The sequence below is a fragment of the Ascidiella aspersa genome, chromosome 4 (assembly GCF_963924565.1).
Source record: "Ascidiella aspersa chromosome 4, kaAscAspe10.2, whole genome shotgun sequence".
In the NCBI taxonomy this organism is placed as follows: Eukaryota; Metazoa; Chordata; class Ascidiacea; order Phlebobranchia; family Ascidiidae; genus Ascidiella; species Ascidiella aspersa.
In genome coordinates, this window is record NC_139450.1 from 3,241,777 (window position 1) to 3,263,082 (window position 21,306).

Sequence of the window (21,306 nt, forward strand, 5' to 3'; positions counted from 1 at the left end):
ATAATAATAAATTCTTTATGATAATGCCCAGTTTTTGTTCGCTTTTAAGAAGCTAGTTTTTAGTTTGCTTACAAGAAAAAAAACATTCGGGTCGCCAAAGCTTAGTCGTCATACTTACGCTTAATATTTGAGTCGCCGCGAAAAAAAAAAACTGTCTTAAACATTTATGGTTCGTTGCCTTCAAAGAAACCTCAAAACGCGCATCCCTTGCTAACTAATAAAAACAACATAGGTTGGGGTATAATCCAAACTTAACCACATAGGCCATAAAAAGATCTAAAACGATTAGATTTCTATTTGAATAAGATTTTAAGCAGATCTGACGATGCTTTTTGCGAAACTATAGTATTCTGCTTTTTTTGAATAAAGTTGTTTTAGATCTTTTTATAACCTTTGTGGTTTTGTTTGGATCTTACGATATGTATAAAACAAGGTTGGCCGATACATTACGAAAGCTCACCTGCTATTTCCAAGGATTTATTCCAGTCAAACTTGGGGCAAATTAATACAAAACTACAATGGTCCTTCATTTTTACATTTAAACCCCCATGAAAAGTACTATAACAACATGCAAAGAATTAAGATTGAAGAATAAAGTGAAACTTATCAAATCACAATGAGCCTTGTTCTAAGCATTCTATTGTACCCTAAAACTGTAAGTACATTCCGTTGAGTGTTTTCATCTTTGTTGATAGCCCTATATGTCTAATTTTATATCAGAAAATCAAGTGATACTGTTGAACGACACTGTTGTTACTTTAACAACGTTCAAAATCTTATCAACCTTACAATACCATTTGTCTTTCAACAGTGCCATCTGATTCAAATTCTTAGTTTGTTGTTACTTTACTTCACCAGACAATTAAGCATAAGTCAAACATCATCAACACACAGCGTTAAAATCAGTTAACAGGGTCTCAAAGTGCTTAGCATGTTGAACACGAGGTGACTTTGCGCGTGGTGCAATCTGCGGGCAAATTGTTTTGATTGCAAAGGCGCCGGCGTTTTCAATTATCGCAGGAATAAACCAACTATCCGCTTCATTTATTCGCACCAATTACTCTCTTGGCAGGATTTGTACGTTTCAACTAAAGAAACATACATCACCGTTCTTTCGACTAAAATATGCCTCAGAATTTCGACGTGCATATTGGCAGATTACGGAATGTAACCTTTATAAATTCGATATACCACGCTTTTAGCGAATATAGCTCGCAACTATATTGGTGCAAAGAAACATCTCTCGGAAGTTTTATGATCAAATATTTGTTTAAATCACAAAAGAAAAAAAAAAGAAAAAAATTATAAGAAATGTAACTGTGTATAGGAATTAACTGGTCACGTTGGCGATTGACTGTTTAGCAGAGAAAATTTTAAACATTTTCGTATCAAGCGTAACCAACACGTTATAGCCACACGTACACATGCAACAGACTCGTTGTTCGTAATGACTTATTTTCGTTCAGTTTCGAGATCGTTAGGTTGGCTGATATTGATACACATAAGCATCGCAAATTTGCTGAAATTGGCAGCAAGGCCGAGTATATATACTTCTCCGATGAGCTTAGCCTATAACAGCGTGGCTAAACTATGTTTTGTCGGGGCACTTAAAAATATTTCGTTTCATATAGCAGGAAAATGTTGCAAGTGCGGATCCAGGTTTTTAGCTTGGGGTGCGGGAAAATGGCATACAAAAATCTTGCATATGACCACACAAGTTACGTCATGACCTGACGTCATAACTCAAGCTAACTTACGAAACGTGCTAACAGAACTGGCCACATTTGGACCGCAGGCCTGTAGTTGAACCAAGCTGGCCTATAAAACAAATCGTTAATTTTGACAAAGAATCAAATGAAATAGAAAAGCGAACCTCCCCAACTAGATAAGCCTCCCTCATTTCCGAGACAAAAACTGTAGAGGCTAAAAAAACTCTTCAGAAAAGAGCATAGCACCCTTTAAACTCAAAGCCGTCACCAATGCTTAGTAAGTAACTTTGATCACTAGATGGTGCAGAAGATCAGTTCGTGAGCTAAGTTATCTGACAAAATACCGGATAACTGCACTCAGGTCCTGATATAGCCGGTCACTTTAACACAAGATACTGTAGCTTGTGGTGTTGGACTGTTCAAACAAGTTTGCTTTAGGGTAGTCAATAAAGCGCTGTTGTTTCAGAAGGCTGCATTAAGCTCGAATCGATGGCGACATAATTTAAAGCGTTCAACTCAGTTAAAGTGAACTATTTTCTCAGGACCTGTAAGTAAATTCAACTAGTGCCAACACTTGAAATTTAATGCTCTGCTCTCGACATCAGAAACCTTCTCGTGAGTTTCTCCTATAGTTTTATGATTTCCTACAGTACAATATGATTTTAAAGGTGGATAAGATTGAAACGTCAAGGCCTTTCCGCAGCTTAAAACCTTTAAAATGTTCAATTAAAATATCTGTCTACAAAGCTTAATAAATCGTTTTAAAATCCCCATATTTATTTTCTTTAAAATCAACACCAGAGCGATCGGCAGGTTGTTCACAATATAAAACAGAGTGAAGTGAAAAGTAGAATGTCAAGAAAGGTAAAGTGGTTCAGCGGTAAATATGAGGTTTTGTTTTCATTTTATGTTTTAATTTGGTTGATCTAATATTCGTCGTCGTCCTCTTCACCGTCTCCTTCAATGGAGTCAAGTCCAACCTCCTCGTAATCCTTCTCCAGAGCTGCCAGATCCTCGCGAGCTTCTGAGAATTCACCTTCTTCCATTCCCTCGCCAACATACCTAGAACCACCAATCAGTCATTAGCATGAATTCGAACTAAACGATGTAATTTTAAAGGAATGTAACTTACCAGTGGACGAAGGCACGCTTGGCGTACATCAAGTCGAACTTGTGATCCAAACGAGCCCAGGCTTCAGCGATGGCAGTTGTGTTGCTCAACATGCAAACTGCACGCTGCACCTTTGCCAAATCGCCACCAGGAACAACAGTTGGAGGTTGGTAGTTAATTCCGACCTTGAAGCCAGTTGGGCACCAATCCACGAACTGTAAATAAAGAAAGTTTAAAGAATGCGAAAAACATAAGAAAATATACTGGAAATACAATTTAGTTTCAAAAAAGTCAAAACTGAAATAAAGTGTGTTTTAATAATTACCTGGATGGTACGCTTGGTCTTGATGGTTGCAATAGCGGCGTTAACGTCCTTAGGGACGACGTCACCACGGTACAACATGCAACAGGCCATGTACTTGCCGTGACGTGGATCGCATTTCACCATCTGATTGGCTGGCTCGAAGCAAGCGTTGGTGATCTCACCAACCGAAAGTTGCTCGTGGTAAGCTTTTTCGGCCGAGATCACTGGGGCGTAAGTGACCAATGGGAAGTGGATACGTGGGTATGGCACCAAGTTGGTTTGGAACTCGGTCAAATCGACGTTGAGAGCGCCATCAAACCGCAGAGAAGCGGTGATTGAAGACACAATCTGGCCGATGAGACGGTTGAGGTTGGTGTAAGTTGGTCGTTCGATGTCGAGGTTTCGGCGGCAAATGTCGTAGATGGCCTCGTTGTCGACCATGAAAGCACAGTCGGAATGCTCCAGAGTGGTGTGGGTGGTCAGGATGGAGTTGTATGGCTCAACAACGGCGGTTGAAACCTAAAAATGATCGATTTCCACGTTGAGCGAATGACAAACTTTAAACCAAGTTTATGTGTGAAAAATTGTACCTGTGGAGCCGGGTAGATTGAGAACTCCAGCTTGGACTTCTTTCCGTAGTCGACCGACAACCTCTCCATGAGAAGAGAAGTGAATCCGGATCCGGTTCCTCCTCCAAAGGAATGGAAGATGAGGAATCCCTGGAGACCGGTGCACTGATCGGCCAACTTGCGGATGCGATCCAAAACTGAATCAACGTGTTCCTTTCCTGTAGATCACAAAACATACATTAGGAATTGTAGATTGATGATCTAATTGCAATATTGAGTTTAATTTGTAAAGAGTGTTTGGTCAAAAAGTTATTTCCTACTATGCACATGAACTAATTTATCTCAAATGTAATGTATATTTTCTTACCAACGGTGTAATGTCCACGAGCGTAGTTGTTGGCGGCATCTTCCTTGCCGGTGATCAACTGCTCGGGGTGGAACAGCTGGCGGTAGGTTCCAGTGCGGATCTCGTCTAAAAATTATAGAAAAATGCCAAAGGTAAGTTTATTGTAGGAACTGTATTTGAACAAGAATTGGTAGTTGAGTGTAATGATGGTCCCAAGAGAATTTAAGTGACCCTTTTGTGCTAATGGCCTAAAAAACAATAGCTACAATTAAAAATCCTTAGGGAGCAAGTTATTGTTATGCGTTAATTTGATTGGGGAATTAACCGGTTTAGCTAGGGAATGTAGATGTCTCAAAGGAGCTGAATGATATTCACGAAATACGACCTTAATATTTACCGATTACGGTTTCTTCCAAATCGACGAACACGGCTCTCGGCACGTGCTTTCCCGCTCCGGTTTCACTGAAGAAAGTGTTGAAGGAATCGTCACATTTTCCAAGCGATTTATCGCTGGGCATCTGACCGTCGGGCTGAATGCCATGTTCGAGGCAGTAAAGCTCCCAACAAGCGTTGCCCATCTGGACACCGGCTTGGCCGACGTGGATAGAGATGCATTCACGCTGCGGAGACACAACACAACTTTTACTTGATGTCCAAAAGCAGCCAAAATATTAAACCTTTTTTAACAAGGTGATTGCTAAGAAATCTTGTGAAACATTGTAAATCAAATATTGTTTTGTTCGAAAGGTTTTAGGATTGTCGCATTTCTCTTGACGTTATTGTATTTCAACAGCGCGTAAACAACCAAGCGTTTTGAGGCCAACCAACCAGGATAAACGACTGGGAAAATGACGTAATAGTCGCAATTACACGGTTGATTAAGCACCGCGCCACCAGTAAAATCCCTCAGGCAGTGACGCTATAGGAAACCGGCGGAGACCGATAACGTTGAGAAGCCAAGCCGGTTTACAGGGAAATCAATTTTGACGCTTTAAAACGATTCGCGTTGTTGCTCCATTCATGGTTGTGAGGTTTCATTGCGCAAAATACAAAGCGCAAGTACTTTTTAGACGTTTTATTTTTGCTATGTATGCCAAAAAACAAGCAATGTTTTACAACTATCTTTTTAATAGGAAAAGGGGAGGAAAGATAAAAGCGGGTACATTTCCTCAAAATATTAAAAACAAAATGAAAAAGCGATTTTCTCTTAAAAAGTTCAAACGTTTAAAGTCTGTGGTGCGCATTTTAGTGCTATTTTTCGCGTCAAAATACATCTCCAATGGGCGTCAGTATTTGAAATGTTAACCATATATTACAAGTTCTAGTATTCTTTTAACAAGCTATACAATTTTAGCATGTGTTTTTCAACCATAAAATCGGCTTCGAGCCTTGGTTTAAGATACTATTTGTCTTTAAATGCAAAATTCAAATGTGACGCTACACTTTATCCACTTTTACGACAAACAGGGCGAATTTTTAAAATAGCTACTCAAGCTTGCCTGTATTTAATACTGTAAATACAATTTAAACATAACAACGCATTAGGGAGTAATTCATTTCATATAAAATAAAATAATAGTACACAAAAGCAAAAATCCGCTAGGGTAAAAAAAAAATTACTCACCATGTTGATGATTGGAGAGTGAAGGTCGCGAGGTTTCAACAAGTATAGTTGAATGTCAAAAAGACGGATTCACTGGGTTGCAGAGCACTTTACGTTGCTAGAAATCCACCGAATGTATCGCATCGCCCAACAGAACAAGCTCTTATAGCGCTGCATTACGTAATCCCAGGCGCGCCGCCATTGGCCGTCGGGCGTCAACGCCGCTCGCTCATTGGTCGATTCGCTTCGACTGCATGTGACGTCAGCTGTTTTTTCCCCGCCAAGCACTTGCATTATTGATGCGGCCCGAGCTGGGTCGATATAAGTCTGCAGCTGCGCGCGCAGAATAACGGCAGGAAATATTAGTTGCCTGGCAACGCGCCATGTGGCAGGCTGGCGGGCGTTTTAGCCGCTGATTGCTCCGATTGTATTTCGCACTGTTTATAACGTGTGACGTCGGCTTGGCGTTCTAAGCTTGACAAAGTGCATCGATCCATTTTCCTTCTTGAAATGCGGCGTATGCATTTTGTACCAGTATTCCTCCAACGGGGTCAGTTGACTGTGTGGTGATATTACGCTGAAGTCAAATAGGGCCACTTCATACCACGATTGGCTAATCAAGTATGAGAGATCGTTTGTTAATTTATATGCGCCTACTTTGACTTGATGAACTAAGTTTTCCGAAAGATTAGTAAACCTAAAATGGAATTGTCGTTCTACAGTGCAACCTTCAGTCAAATACAACTATTAACAAGGATTAACACTAATTTAAGATATATACGTTGTCAATGCATGGAGATCCTTTGTACAAATTGAAGTTTGCCAAGCCCAAAACAACACTGTTGTACTTTTAGCACTTTTCTTCAAACTTTACTTAATCGGTTAGCCACCATTTTCATGCCAACGAAGTTGTATTACTGTACAGTAAACTTTACATGTACCATTAGGCTATGTTTCAGAAAAAAAAGATTGCCAGTTAAACGGCTAAAAACATAAAAGTAACACGGGTGAAATGTCAACGTTTTTGCTTGGGCGTTGAAAAACTTTTGGATCTGCATCATAGCATTCGCGACTTCGACAGAAAAACGTCGAAATTCAACAACATAATAGGCAAGAGGTTGCAATCGTTTCCCTAATTACAAAACAGTCTTCGAATTGAAAAAAGGCGTCCCATGTAGCAGATTCACTAGCGCTCAATTAGAAATAGGGTCGCCATTACAATGACATAATGACCGAAAGCTGTTCGAAACAATCGGATTATAATACTTCGCTGTACATCTGCTGTTTTGCTGTTTTGCTGGCGTGACAGAACCATTAAAACCGAACCGAATAGCCTTGTTATCATAACATGCTCGAGTAGTTATCTTGTGATTAGATAATTGCTTGCAGATGTGGCGCGGTCCTACTACCCAGCTGCTAATAACGTGTGTAGTCGAGATTTGAATTTTCGTCAAAGGACAATAGTTACAACTAAACGTTCTCCATTATATTTTGGCATTGTACAAGGCGGGACAACGTTATTTTGTAAACGCAACGTGCCCAAAACTGCCGGCAATTTGTTGACACAACTAGAATCGGACTGCTTATAACAGCATTTCTTAAAACTGTGGGTTACTACACTCAAATCTGTAATTCAACCATATTTTGACGGTAATATTGGCAATATGACATGTGGTGCTATCCTCTATCTTTGAAGAGGCAAAATGGGTTGTTAAGCATTCGGGTTGTTTAATTTCTAACGGATATTGAATGCCAATTATGAGTAACTCTAGTGTTATTTAGCCATTCATCAGTAGCAGGTCCTAGCTTTCATTATTTTCAAAAAGTGGATATTAAAATCCTTGTTTTCTTAGGGGTTACAACACTAACCACTTAGGAAGCAAAACGGAAAGCTATAAAGGCTTTTACAAAAGCAGTTTAGAGTGTTAAGGTTTGCGCAAATTTTACAATCAGATTAAAGTGAAACCTTCATAACAGGTGTACATTTTTAGTTTGGCTGATAAAACTGTACAGCAAACTGTAATACGAACATATACACCGCACGCGCAATTGGGCGCACACACATTTTAGCCCTGGCTGGTGAAATTCCCACAGGGCGCCACAAAACGAGGTGCTGGTAGAAATCGAACTGCTGCTTGCCTTCTGCTCAAAAAAGGTCAACTTAAGCTTCGTGCCTTATTGCCAAACATGGCGTTGCGAAGCTACCGGTTCAGCAGAGTATTTATAGCCTTGCCAGTTGCTGGCTGAACACGAAGCCTGACGACAAATTGCTATTTATTGCAAGCGAATCGTGGCTGGTTGGCGACGCAAATTGAATTAAGCCTTTTTGAAGCGGGCAAGTTACTCATTCGCGTTTCATAAAATGGCTTTTAACGGTATCCTTTAAGCGAAATATTGCCATAAGAAACAGGATATTGGACAAAAAATGCCCGGAATCGTACTAAAACGCCGCTTATAATTTGGTTATTTATAGCTTCCTTTTACAATTGCTGGAATTGCATCAATTTATAATCCTATGCAAATCGTGTCAACTTTATAGAAGCACCTACTTAAATATAGGTTGATGTGCAACTTATCATTCACTTGCAAGGCAGGACAAACTGAGTATCGGTGATTTCAGTTGTATTTAAGAGCTTAAACAGCGAAAAGGGAAAGAAACAATAAAAAGATAGGAAGACCGCAAAATCTCCGTCGGGTTTAGGTTAAGTGAGAAGTGGTTTACTTGTTTAAACAAAGGCAAGGAAAATGATTTGTTGTTTTGTTGCTGACGTTCTAGTATTCATCATCATCTTCCTCTCCGTCACCTTCGACCGAATCCAGTCCAACTTCCTCGTAATCCTTCTCCAGAGCTGCCAGATCCTCGCGAGCTTCTGAGAATTCACCTTCTTCCATTCCTTCGCCAACATACCTAAACACAAATCGGCCAATAAAGGGTTAGTTTATATTAAGACGCTACTGTAAATTCAGCAAATGTAACTTACCAGTGGACGAAGGCACGCTTGGCGTACATCAAGTCGAACTTGTGATCCAAACGAGCCCAGGCTTCAGCGATGGCTGTTGTGTTGCTCAACATGCAAACTGCACGCTGCACCTTTGCCAAATCGCCACCAGGAACAGCAGTTGGAGGTTGGTAGTTGATTCCAACCTTGAAGCCAGTTGGGCACCAATCCACGAACTAAAAATCGGGAAATAACTATGGTTTATAGAAAGTCAAGACACCTAAAAGTAATAAGACTTACCTGAATTGTTCGCTTGGTCTTGATGGTTGCAATAGCGGCGTTGACGTCCTTAGGGACGACGTCACCACGGTACAACATGCAACAAGCCATGTACTTGCCGTGACGTGGATCGCATTTCACCATCTGATTGGCGGGCTCGAAGCAAGCGTTGGTGATCTCACCAACCGAAAGTTGCTCGTGGTAAGCTTTTTCGGCCGAGATAACTGGGGCGTAAGTGACCAATGGGAAGTGGATACGTGGGTATGGCACCAGGTTGGTTTGGAACTCGGTCAAATCGACGTTGAGAGCGCCATCAAACCGCAGAGAAGCGGTAATTGAAGACACAATCTGACCAATAAGACGGTTAAGATTGGTGTAAGATGGTCGTTCGATGTCGAGGTTTCGGCGGCAAATGTCGTAGATAGCCTCGTTGTCGACCATGAAAGCACAGTCGGAATGCTCCAGAGTTGTGTGGGTGGTCAGGATGGAGTTGTAGGGCTCAACTACGGCAGTTGAAATCTACAAAGCATAAACCGGATGGTTAGAGGCAAAATATCCAATGTGCAAACATTTAGGATGTGTTAGAAGTATTTTTACCTGTGGGGCCGGGTAAATGGCGAATTCCAACTTGGATTTCTTTCCGTAGTCGACTGACAACCTCTCCATGAGAAGAGACGCGAATCCGGATCCAGTTCCTCCTCCGAATGAGTGGAAGATGAGGAATCCCTGGAGACCAGTGCACTGATCAGCTAACTTGCGGATGCGATCAAGGACGGAGTCTGCATGTTCCTTCCCTTGAAATTAAATAAAACCGTTGAAATCCAAATTTGTGTAGAAGGAAACAATGCTAGAACAAAGCAAGACTATAAAGGTTCTTACCAACGGTGTAATGACCACGAGCGTAGTTGTTGGCGGCATCTTCCTTGCCGGTGATCAACTGCTCGGGGTGGAACAGCTGGCGGTAGGTTCCGGTGCGGATTTCATCTAAGAGGAACCGATATGGAAATTACTCTGTACTAAATTCCAAACTCCGGTTTTGAAACTCCGACAGTTAAAGTTGTTTCAATTAAGGAGGTGGCATTTTTTGGGCATTTAGCCTTTTAATTTAACTGACGAAACATCAAATTTACTGACACCTACCGATTACAGTGGGCTCCAAATCGACGAACACGGCTCTCGGCACGTGCTTTCCCGCGCCGGTTTCACTGAAGAAAGTGTTAAAGGAATCGTCGCATCTACCCAAAGATTTATCGCTGGGCATCTGACCGTCGGGCTGAATGCCATGTTCGAGGCAGTAAAGCTCCCAACAGGCGTTGCCCATCTGGACTCCGGCTTGGCCGACGTGGATAGAGATGCATTCGCGCTAAAAAGATTAGTGAATTAGTTAATTATCGAATTTAGAAGCTAAAGAAAGTTCCATTTGTTAAAGGTCAAAAACACAGTTTAAATTGCGTCCTATTATTTAGTGATAAGATGTGAAGTATTGTTACAGCATTTGGGGATAGCCTGCAAATCATTATATAAATCACAATTTTGTGTTTGGAACATCAATGCAAGCAGTCACAGCTGAATCGCATTTTGAGCGGTTGGTTTTCGGCGGCATTTTTAAAATTCAAATCTCAGGCCTGCAGTCGAAATGCGCGGGAAATTCTCAGCTGCTGCCATTTCCTGCGTTTCAGGCATCAATTACACGCACGGATTGGCAGCGATTGCCCGCGGGCTGGAATGCCTTACATCACGTGTTGTTTCTGCTTGGGCGGCGCGCGGCCTCGGGACTATTGCGTCATATTGCGGAATGCTTCGGCAACGAATTGGATAATTATTAACTGTTTACGGTTAATAAAAAACGTGTCATGTATCAAATAGAACCAGGCTATGTGACCAATTAAAAACCACGCAACATTTGCGAAATAAACATCCTATCGTTAGGCTCATTTAAGAAACACTTCGTATGTACGTTATATATATTACAACATGCATATATAAATATATAAAACTACCAGCAAAACTAGCACCACATTACATATATAAGCAGTTCTTACAACAGCGGTAGTTTTAACACATAACAAATTGTTCCAAATACTTTAAAATACCATTCTAAACTAAAACAAGTCAGGCTACTCACCATTTTTCTGTTGTAGTAAAAGTAGTAGTTGAATAAGATTCGAGCGAAATGCAGGAAATAAAACAGAAAAGTTCTCGTCGATGCGTTTTCTTAGCAATTTACGTGGCTAAAAAAGCGCGGAGTGTAGGCCTCTCTCTTGTCGCTTGGCGCTTTTATACAGAGGCGTTACGTCACGATTTTTGCCTTGCCACGCCAAGTCTAGTCGGGCGTGGTATTGGATTGGTGCAGATAAGTACGGGTGCCTGAGTGTTTCGCTTGGTACGTCAGTAGGCTTAATGCAGGCATGCGCGTTTGTGAAGCCATTTAAGCGACATGCATTGGGCACGACATTTTCTATTCCAGTCACTTTCGTTGCTTGTATGGGTATTCACTTTGCGTGTACAGCTGTGTTTTTTAACCGTTTTTAAGCCACGGAACACTTATAATTTAAACAATTTTGCGGAATACCAAGTGAATGTGTAAAACAATGCACTTAAATAAAAACATTTAAACTGTAGTTTATTCACTTTCAAAACTGATATTTGGGCTGTATTGTACAGGCATTAACAAACCAAAGCAATTACACTATTAGAGTCTCACTATTACAAAACAATACAAAAGCAAATCACGAGAAAAAAATTAAAACTGGTGATGGCTTGCATATAACAGCAGTGATTTTCGACCGATATTACGTAGAACATAAGTAAAAATATTTAGTTTTTTGCGGAATACCCGGCGTTCTTCTTACGGAACACTAGTGTTCTGCGGAACGCCGGTTTAAAATCCACTGGTGTACAGTAAGCCTTTCTGGTTGCTTACAGCATGTTTTTCCAACTTGTCTAATCATTGGAAGACTGTAAATTGAATAGAAAGTGCATTTTTATAGTTTGATTGATCCGGATTGTAAAATGTGATTTTTAGCTTTAGTCTGAAGTTACGCTGTGGTGCAAAATTTAATCCGACGAAGAACTCCGGAAACACAATTACCGCACTGACGGTGGCTTAAACAGGTGGGCACTACAAAGCTATCGTAGGATGAATTAAAGGTAAAAAAAATAATTTGGACAATGTGTTCAAAATTTTTTTTTAAGGTTGCGATCTAGACTGGAGATAAGTTAAGGTCCAATGTACACACGTGATAGCGGTTTATTCTTATAAAAATTTTACTTGGGCCACTTGTTTTCACAATTATCACATACATGTTCAGTGCCCCATTAAAGATAGTCATGCATTTGTTTGAATTAGCTTGTCGCTTCTACAAATAGACTTGTTTGCAAATACAACTAATCAATCGGTCATTCAACTTCGTGCATCGAATGCGCCCTTCGGGGGTATAATTGTAACTATCCTATCATGTCCATGAAAACTGATATTAAAAAGGTTGTAACAGTCACAATGTAATATTCACATTTTAGTGACATCTGGGTGAAGTTGGGTAAATCTGTGACGAACAAGATGCAAAAGAACGAACAATGAAAGCTGGCGAATTAGTAAAAAGTTTGAGGGTATGACCGTTTGACGCGTGTATTATGACCAATTTAATAAATTTTGCTTTATTGTAGATAACATATTATATGCATATTAAGTACAAACAACAATTTAGACAGATATGAGAGAATTTGTATTTGAAACGTAAAGCCATTTATCTCTATAGTCATGTTCTTGGGTTTTTTCGCATGTTTGAATAAACTGAACAACCTTTGGTATTTAATTTTGTACCTTCTCAGTTTATCTAAAATTTACAATCAAACGCAAAACCCAGTATTTTATTCTAAAACATTGATAGGCATGATTTTTCCGGCAATGTATACCATACAACGGCAATATTAATTGCGACATCCGAGTAAACGTTTCTGACATTGAATCAACAGACCAAAACGGGAAATCAAACACGGTGTACATTTGTAGCGAAAATGTTCTACAACTCGAACACTTAACACGCACTCAAATCGAACCAAGTTAACCAACTCTGATGGACAGCTTCGAAACAAGGCTGACAGAATTGTAGTTTCCTCTCGGTCGTCGTTTAGTGTTTAAACAGAATAAAATGTTTATCCGCTAGATAGCGCGTATAAGCTGGTTTAGTTTGACGGAACGCGACGACAGACAAACACTTCTCTTATTACATGTTTCGACAAAACACGATTATTCGCTTGTTTGTGACATTTTAAGCACCAGATGATGTAACATAGAAGAAGGTATAAAAAAATTACGAGGTTGTTTAGTCTGTAATTTCAGAAGCGTTTTACCGATTGATTCCGCAAGTTTTTTTGTCGAATATACTTAGTTTCAACGTATTATGTTTTCATTTCGAACACTAGAGGCGTACTGTTTTCCTATCATGGACAATACATGAGCATTCCAATATAATGAATCAAACACATTTCTTGCACCTTCTTATCAGTTTTTTGTGCAGTAGCGGCCATGAGAAAGCTGTAGCCACCTTTTGGTTCGTCCTGTTATCGTTTATCTTGTTATTTCTCGCCTCGTGTGGAACATGTTCAAGTGTGTTTATATCAGCGTTTTAATGGCTTGACTTAAGCACACTAAAGTTGTCTTGACTTAAGTCTTTTAGATAAATTACTTATTTTCGATAAATTACTTAATTTTACATGTAGAACAATTTGCTTATTTGACTTGCTCTTATTATGACTTGACTTGGACAGGTTAGTTCAAAAATGACTTGACTTGGACTTAAGTCAATTCAAAATGACTTGTTTATAACACTGATATTTCCTTTATTGTTTGACTGCGATAACTATTTTGACATCCACTTAAGACGCAACTTTTTGGTATTGGATTGGTGCAGATAAGTACGGGTGCCTGAGTGTTTCGCTTGGTACGTCAGTAGGCTTAATGCAGGCATGCGCGTTTGTGAAGCCATTTAAGCGACATGGATTGGACACGACATTTTCTATTCCAGTCACTTTCGTTGCTTGTATGGGTTTTCACTTTGCGTGTACAGCGGTGTTTTTTAACCGTGTTTGAGAGGCAGAACACAGCATTAAAACAATTTTGCGGAATACCAAGCAAATGTGTATAATAATGCATTTAAATAAAAACATTGCAACAGAAGTTTATTCACTTTTAATTGTTCCTAGTGCGATATCTGGCCTGTTAGAAAAAGCACAAAATTGATATTTCTATATTTGTACCACAATTACAATATTCTTAATTCTAAGTATTACACAATAATAAATAAAGCGAATCACGATGAAACATTTTAAACTGGTGAAGTGTGCTTTGCTGGTTGGCGGTCGCTTTTGGCTTCTTTTTTCACCTTTGCTTAGTTTTTTGAAGACCGTAAATTGAATAACAGGTGCTCTTTTTTATTGCTTCTTTTTTCACCTTTGCTTAGTTTTTTGAAGACCGTAAATTGAATAACAGGTGCTCTTTTTTATTTTTTTATTGGACCTGTTTGTAAATTATGTTTTTTGCTTAAGTGAAAACTTACGGTTTGGTGCGGAATTTAATCCCCTAAAAAAAACAAGAAACAAAATAACCGCACTCAAGGTGGCTCAAACAGATGACACTATAAAACATGGCCTTTTTTCACTTTAATAATTTTTTTTGGACACTTGTTTAACAGATACTTATTCAGTGCCCCATTAAAGATAGTCATTCCTTTTTTTTTAATTAGCTTGTCGCTTCTATAAATAGACTTGTTTGTAAATACAACTAACCCATCGGTCATTTAACTACGTGCATTGAATGGGGGATTAATTTGTAACTATTTTACCCTGCCAATAAGAATTAAAATGAAATGTTTGATACTTAAGCTGTTTAACGCGCGTATAATGGTAAATTTATTAAATTTTGTTTAAAAACAATCACTTGAACAGATTTGCGTAAATTTGTATAGCAATCGAAAAACCATTTGTCATTTAGTAATGTTCTTGATATTTGTCGCATGTTAGATAAAAAAGCTCTTGGTAGGTACTATATACACAGATCTGTGATGCAGCTTGAAAATGAATGCCAAATCCAAGTAGGTAGGGTAAATTTACATCGTCTTGACAAAGACGTTTAGATGCGCAACAATATCATTAGGTAATGTGACTGAAATCTATTCAACCCTTACTTAGAAAAGGTTGACCACAATTTTTATCATTTAGAGTTTCCAGTCGTTCGGAACGCGTTTTTCAGCACCTTCAGGTAATGAACAGCTCTTCAACGGTGTTAATACGTTTGGGTATTTCAGTTTGTACTTTTTCAGTTAACCCACAAAAATCACAATCAAATCAATAAACCCTCGAGTAGACCGTCGTAAAAGTATAAATTTCGCCGGTAGGTGCTCCATACAATGGTAACATCTAGCCCAGGGATGTCCTACCTGCGGCCCGCGGGCCACATTGCGGCCCGCCTGAAATGTTTGTGCGGCCCTCTAGTCATTTTCACTCCAAAGTATAGTATTTTAAACCTTCAATATTAGCCTAATTAAAACATACCAGTCAGCTTTTAGGGGCGCACTAATAGCATAGTATGGGTAAATATATAGCCTATATATATATATGTATATAACTCTAAAGGTCCGTTAGAACTCTAAAGGCCAATACTTAATCTTGAAACTTAATAGGTTCTGCGGCCCATTAAATTATTTCAAGTGTCAATGCGACCCACTATAATAAAATGTTGGACATCCCTGATCTAGCCTAATGCTACGTCCGAGTGAACGTTTCTGACACTAATCATTAGATTGTCAGGAAGTCAAACTAGGTGGTAAATATAATCTATGTTCTACAATCCATACACTCCGCGCATTTAGATCGAACTTAGTTAACTGAAAACTTTAAAACGTGCTGGTTACCGAGTTGGCTCCCCTTTGTCGCTATTCAGTGTTTAAACAGCTAAAATATATTTTCCGCAAGGTGGTGCCTATATACTTTTTTGTTACCGATGCAACCACACACAGCAGTGGTAAAACCGAATCTAACCAATGTACTTTTTGCAAAATAGCCACGGAAACCCTGTACCACTTGTTTTATTTGTGTCCTGTTACGTGTCTATACTGGGAAAACGTGAGTGCGTGGTTAAGTACTAAACTACGAATATCGTGTGTTTTTTCCCGCGAGCAATTACTCTTTTGAGTGCTCAAAAACGAACCGTGCAAAACATTTGTGAATTGTGTCCTTATATGCGCGCGATATGTTATTTATCAATGTAAATATGCCGACACTGTCCCGACTTTGTTATGCTTTTTACTGTTGCTATCTTCTGTGCGAACTTCCGATCGATATTCGGCTTTAAAAAGAGGAAGTATGACAAAACACAAAAGTAAACGGTCGTTAGCTGCTTGAGAGCTTCACTATTTTTTTGTTTTTCTTGTTCGTCTTTTCGCTATTTATTTTATTAATAAAAAAAATAAATACACACAGCAGTGTTGTAAACAAGTCATTTTGAAATGACCTAAATCCCAGTCAAGTCTTTTGGATTAAATAACAAGTTGAGTCCCAGTCCAAGGCATCAGTTGCTCAAGTCAAGTCTCAGTCAAGTCATTCGAAAACAGTGACTTAAGTGCACTTAAGTCAATACATTTACTTAAGTCTTAAGTCAAGACATTGCGTTAAATCAGTACAACACACCAATACCACGTCATTTCATTAACTGGGTGTCAAAATCCCAATTAAAGAGTTAAATCAGTTCTTTTCAATGAACTTATGCAGACTTATTCGTACAATTGGTTGTCCCGCTATCTAATTTTTTTGGGACTTATTTCTGGGGTTTTCATACTTTTTAAGGTTATAATTTAACATTTTAGGTTACAAAAAGCTAAAAGATACTCGTAAAAACATGAGTTTAAAATGAGTTGTCCTTAATCAGGGCTGCGATGTCGAAGTCGGTTTGTTTTGTTTTTTCTGGGGTCGGACTCGAGACTGGAAAACACCACTTGAAAAATAGACTCCAGAGTCCGACGTGCACATGCGCAGTCCCAAATTTTGAAACAAAACCGCAAACTGTACATTGTAAAGGTGAAATTGTAAAAAGTGTGTTATGGGTGATGAATTATGTGCCACCTCTATAAGTGTATTGTTAAATATTATTATTTTTACTTGGGGTAATACAAGTCTCGAGACTCGGGAGTGGTCTCGGTTACATTTGTGGCCGGAGTCGGACCTGGGTCATTTTTTAAGGAAACAGAAAAAAATGCGAAATTAACTTGTTTTATTCAGAAGATGAATAAGAGTACGCGAAAATGAATACTTAATATTTGCGAATAGTATAGAGCAGTGGTTATAAAACATTTACGAAAATTTCCGCACACTACAAAATCAGCTGTACCCTGGTATCAACATTGGCAGATGGCAGAATACATTTGTAAATTCATGGTTAAGAGTAAAATAATATAATTAATTAAAGAACTAATGGAAAGACAACAAAACAACAGAAATTCGCTTACGCTATGGTGACCATTAGATTAAAAAAAAATTAGCTTTCTACTGTACCAGAAATAATGTGACAGAAAGATAGCCAAGAGTGCTCAATCTATTTTATTGGTCATTCTAAAACAGACAATATGACATTACGTAATTACTTTGTGAAATTATTTAGGTTCTGATAATTTCATAGTTTTGGGAATCGCTATTTGATATTTTTGCCATACGGAGTTGATTGCAGCAGGCACAATGCTCAAGGGTAATCAAAGCATACTATACTTGCAAATTACTGATTTACAAGATATAGCAATTCAACTATTGCTCATTCTGTGGTTGTTGGACCGCGTGTTCCAGTTCATTTAAATCTGGAACAATTCGGTATTTTTTCGGCAATTCAGCTTTTGTTTTTCTTAAAAACCCTGCTGCGGAGCCCATGGTGCCACCAGCTGTACCTGCTATACCAGCAGACGCTCCTACTAAGCTTGCATGTGAAGCTGCAGCCGCCACAATTGTAGTACCAACAGGAGCTAGAATAGCTGCCCCACCTGCCGCCAAGGCAACACCGGCTGGAACTCCGAAAGTAGCAGCTGCAGCACCGGCGATGGTGGCATTTTTCTTACGTGCTTTGTTTTCACATCTCCTTAGTAATTCTCTGTGCCGCATTTTCGTTAAATCATCAACCGCTTCGATTTTGATCTCATTAAATATTTGATCATTTTCAATCTAGTGATATAAACAAGGCTAAGATGTTTACAGCAATGTTAGAAAATGTTCAAAACAAAAGTGACAAAGATTTACAACTTTATTTAAACCAGAAACTGTGGTCTGGTTTTGTTGGTTTTCACTACCACTAGTTATTAAACTTTATTAATAGATTGGCTATTTTATTTTCAATATATATACAAAAATCGTTTTACAAAATATAATATTTCCACCAGCAAAAAAATCAGGTTTTCCTGTTATCTCTTGCAAGTTACAAATCTGTCGCACTTCCATATTTTCTAATTAAGTCTTTGTTTTAAAGTACTATTTTTCTTATATGTAAATTTCACTATCCCTTTATACAAAAGTTATTACATAAGGTTAAAAACCACAAGCAACACATGCTGTCTTTTTACCTCGCTTCTCAGTTTATTTAACATCTTGTTACCAATCTTCTCATAATTCGCATTAGCTTCATCCAATGATGTTGCAAAACACTACAAGCAAACATGAATTTTATAATCCTCATTTTATTTAATATTATGTTTTACTAAAATATTTGTTCACACCTCTTCGGAGCAGCCATGCCATTCTTCGAAAGATTCAGACTTAATCTTTTTGCCTTTAAATCTCTGCACAGACAAATAACGTGACTGTAACTTACAAAAACTACCTCGATGTTAGTGTTTTTCACTTTTTAACAGAATTAATGCTATTTTTTTAAACTATACACAACCATTTTACCAAGTATTCTTTGTTGATTTTGTCGTCACACTCTCCTTGAAACTTTTGGTTTAACCTTTCAATCTGACATTGTTTAACAGCTTCTTCTTTTGCCAATTTGTGGTTCCAGTCAAAGCCAGCCTATAAATGTTTCGTTTATAAGTAGTGTTGTATACGTAAACAACGTTGCCTTTTTGTGCTTTTGAGCAGCGAGTGTGTATTTACAATAGAGTAGGCATTTTCGAGCCAGAAGGTATATTTGGTCTTCCGTAAGCTTTTATTAATTGTTTCGTTTGGTGACCAAGCCAACGATGTTCAACACTAAAATAAACTAAATCATTGATTCAACTTTTTATTCTTTCCGCCAATTTTGGTGAAGCACTTTTCATCCAGAGTCAAAACATGTTTCGCTGGGTTAACCAAATTCTGTCGGTCAGCAAGGATATGTAAACAAGCCATTCCCTTGGTGCTAGAAAAACTGTTTCTGGTAAACTTCGGACTCACGTCATCGGACACACCGGGACCGTTTATATGAAAGAGGTCGCTAGTTTAAATCTCACCACATATTTCAGTGAACAAAAAGCGTTATACATGGCCACCTCCAGATCACTCTTCGCGAACCACTGATGAGCCTTACCTTAAGCTCGATGAGTACCGATCCGCTATCAATCTTTTGTGGAGGAGTATCGTTCACGTCCTGTGTGGTTCCATCGGAATGTATCTAAAAATGCGCCAACGTAAAAAAAACAAACTTAAAGCGAATAAAAAACGCAATTTAAATCAAAGATGGCGAAAACCTGGAAACAATTAGGGACGAATCTGCTTTTATTGTCAAACTTAAAAAGCCAGCCTGTAGCTTATAAAAGTTTACAAATCGTTGTTATAGTTAATGAACAGCCCTGGTAATAGTTAATGAACAGCCTGGTGAAACGTGAAGGCCTGTCAATGATTCACATAGCTGTTCATGTTTCAATTATTTATTAGAAATATGAAGCCTATTACCCGAGATTGCATTACATCTTTGTATATTTGTACGCTTTCCTCAATCTTTTGCATTGCGAATCTGCGGTGATTTCCCTGTGAGGAATAGTAATGCAATTTTTGACATAAAAAGCAGACTAATATGTTTTAATAATCCTAATACATGTTTATTTTACACATAACCTGTAACCTGTTTAGATAATCATTTATTTACCATTAAATTACCGATTAGAGATAGTTAACTTTACCTCCCGTATATTTTCCACGGTCAAGTTGTCCCTATTAACGAGGGAAACATCCTTAAGTGCCGCAAAGAGCTCTCCACAAGTGGCTTCCTTGCCGCCAATCTTTTTTACAATAACATTACCGGGAGAAAAAAGGTGCTGAAAAAGTTGGTCGATGCAAATTTGGGTATTTCTGTTGATATCTGTAACAAACCATTGATGGTTATTTATAATAAAAAAGTACGTGACTTAAGGACTATCAAGGGCAGGTGTATCAAGTGTACCTTTATAGTTGCAAGTATGCTGTGTTGCCACCTTCACTCCAGGATGAGGCATTAGAAAGCATCCGAGTTGCCCATAAACATCGGTTAATTCCTTCATGGCCTGACTTCTACTAATCCCCAGTTCCTGAATTTAAGGGCCCCGATTTCGTGTTAGTTTACTATTTTGCGTTGATGGTTTACCGTTTTACGCACAATCAGTTGTTTGTCTCGCAGAAGCAAAACAATTATAAGTGCTTTGAAACCCTTTCACGTAACGATATTTGAATTGATATATAAAAGCAAAGCAATTTCTGCTATGTTAAAATTACCGTGAAATATCGACGTTCCGTATCAAGACCCCATGTAATCGAATTTGGCCTTTCCCAATTTCGAACCAACATCAGGATATGCTAAACAGTAGGAATTACAAGCATAGGTAAAAATATCAAATTTTAGAAGTAATAGCACATCGATGACTTTAAGGGGTTTGTCATAAAGTCAGGCAAGGCTAGAAAAATAAAGCTGCAATAATGTACGAATTTTATGAATTGGCAGCATAACGGTACTATTCCTATATCCTGCTGAGTTACACAGACTAAGTAATGAAGTAAATGGAAAACAAATATCGCGATTACCTGCTGCACTCTGTTCTATACAATTTTTTTTGGGGGTGACTAACATTCCTGATTAGGCAACATGTGTTAGTAATACAAATGCAAATGTAAATTAGCTGTTTAAATAGTTGCTTTGCACACATAAAAAGTTGCTTTACACACATGAGAATATCAAATGGTTATTGTAAACTAAAATAATTCCATACTTGGGGCTCCAGAGCACACCGTTGCCTCTTTTTGCTTGAAAATACCTAAAAGTGAAAATATTTGACTTAGTAAAACAATTGATAAAGTATTGCATCAAATCTCCATATGTGGAAATGTGGCCGGCCAAAATGTTTAGATAAATATATATAATATGAAGATGAATCCTTGTATAAATAATACTTTCAAAATCTTACTGCAAGTTGATCAATAAGCTGAGCGCTAATCTTTTGGCAGCAGTTGATGATCTGAACCGA

At 38.5% G+C, this 21,306-nt stretch overlaps 2 protein-coding genes across 3 annotated transcripts; both read right to left on the reverse strand.

The window, feature by feature from the left end:
• Positions 1-2,468: 2,468 nt before the first annotated feature.
• LOC146146682 (tubulin alpha-1A chain-like) lies at positions 2,469-5,803 on the reverse strand. The gene is made up of 7 exons (XM_083387179.1): positions 5,664-5,803; positions 4,437-4,659; positions 4,061-4,165; positions 3,715-3,911; positions 3,146-3,643; positions 2,842-3,035; positions 2,469-2,771 (listed from the first exon to the last, which is right to left on the reverse strand). The coding sequence occupies exons 1-7, from the start codon at positions 5,664-5,666 to the stop codon at positions 2,636-2,638; spliced, it is 1,356 nt and encodes a 451-aa protein (XP_083243305.1). The 5' UTR covers positions 5,667-5,803; the 3' UTR covers positions 2,469-2,635.
• A 2,444-nt stretch (positions 5,804-8,247) lies between these two features.
• Positions 8,248-16,756, reverse strand: LOC146146683 (tubulin alpha-1A chain-like). Of its 2 annotated transcripts, none has more exons than XM_083387173.1 (7): positions 16,745-16,756; positions 10,001-10,223; positions 9,740-9,844; positions 9,458-9,654; positions 8,882-9,379; positions 8,624-8,817; positions 8,248-8,550 (listed from the first exon to the last, which is right to left on the reverse strand). In XM_083387173.1, the coding sequence occupies exons 1-7, from the start codon at positions 16,754-16,756 to the stop codon at positions 8,415-8,417; spliced, it is 1,365 nt and encodes a 454-aa protein (XP_083243299.1). In that variant the 3' UTR covers positions 8,248-8,414. The 2 variants fall into 2 exon arrangements, with proteins under 2 accessions (XP_083243299.1, XP_083243298.1); XM_083387172.1 differs by lacking the exon at positions 16,745-16,756 and adding an exon at positions 10,986-11,145.
• Between the last annotated feature and the right edge of the window lie 4,550 nt (positions 16,757-21,306).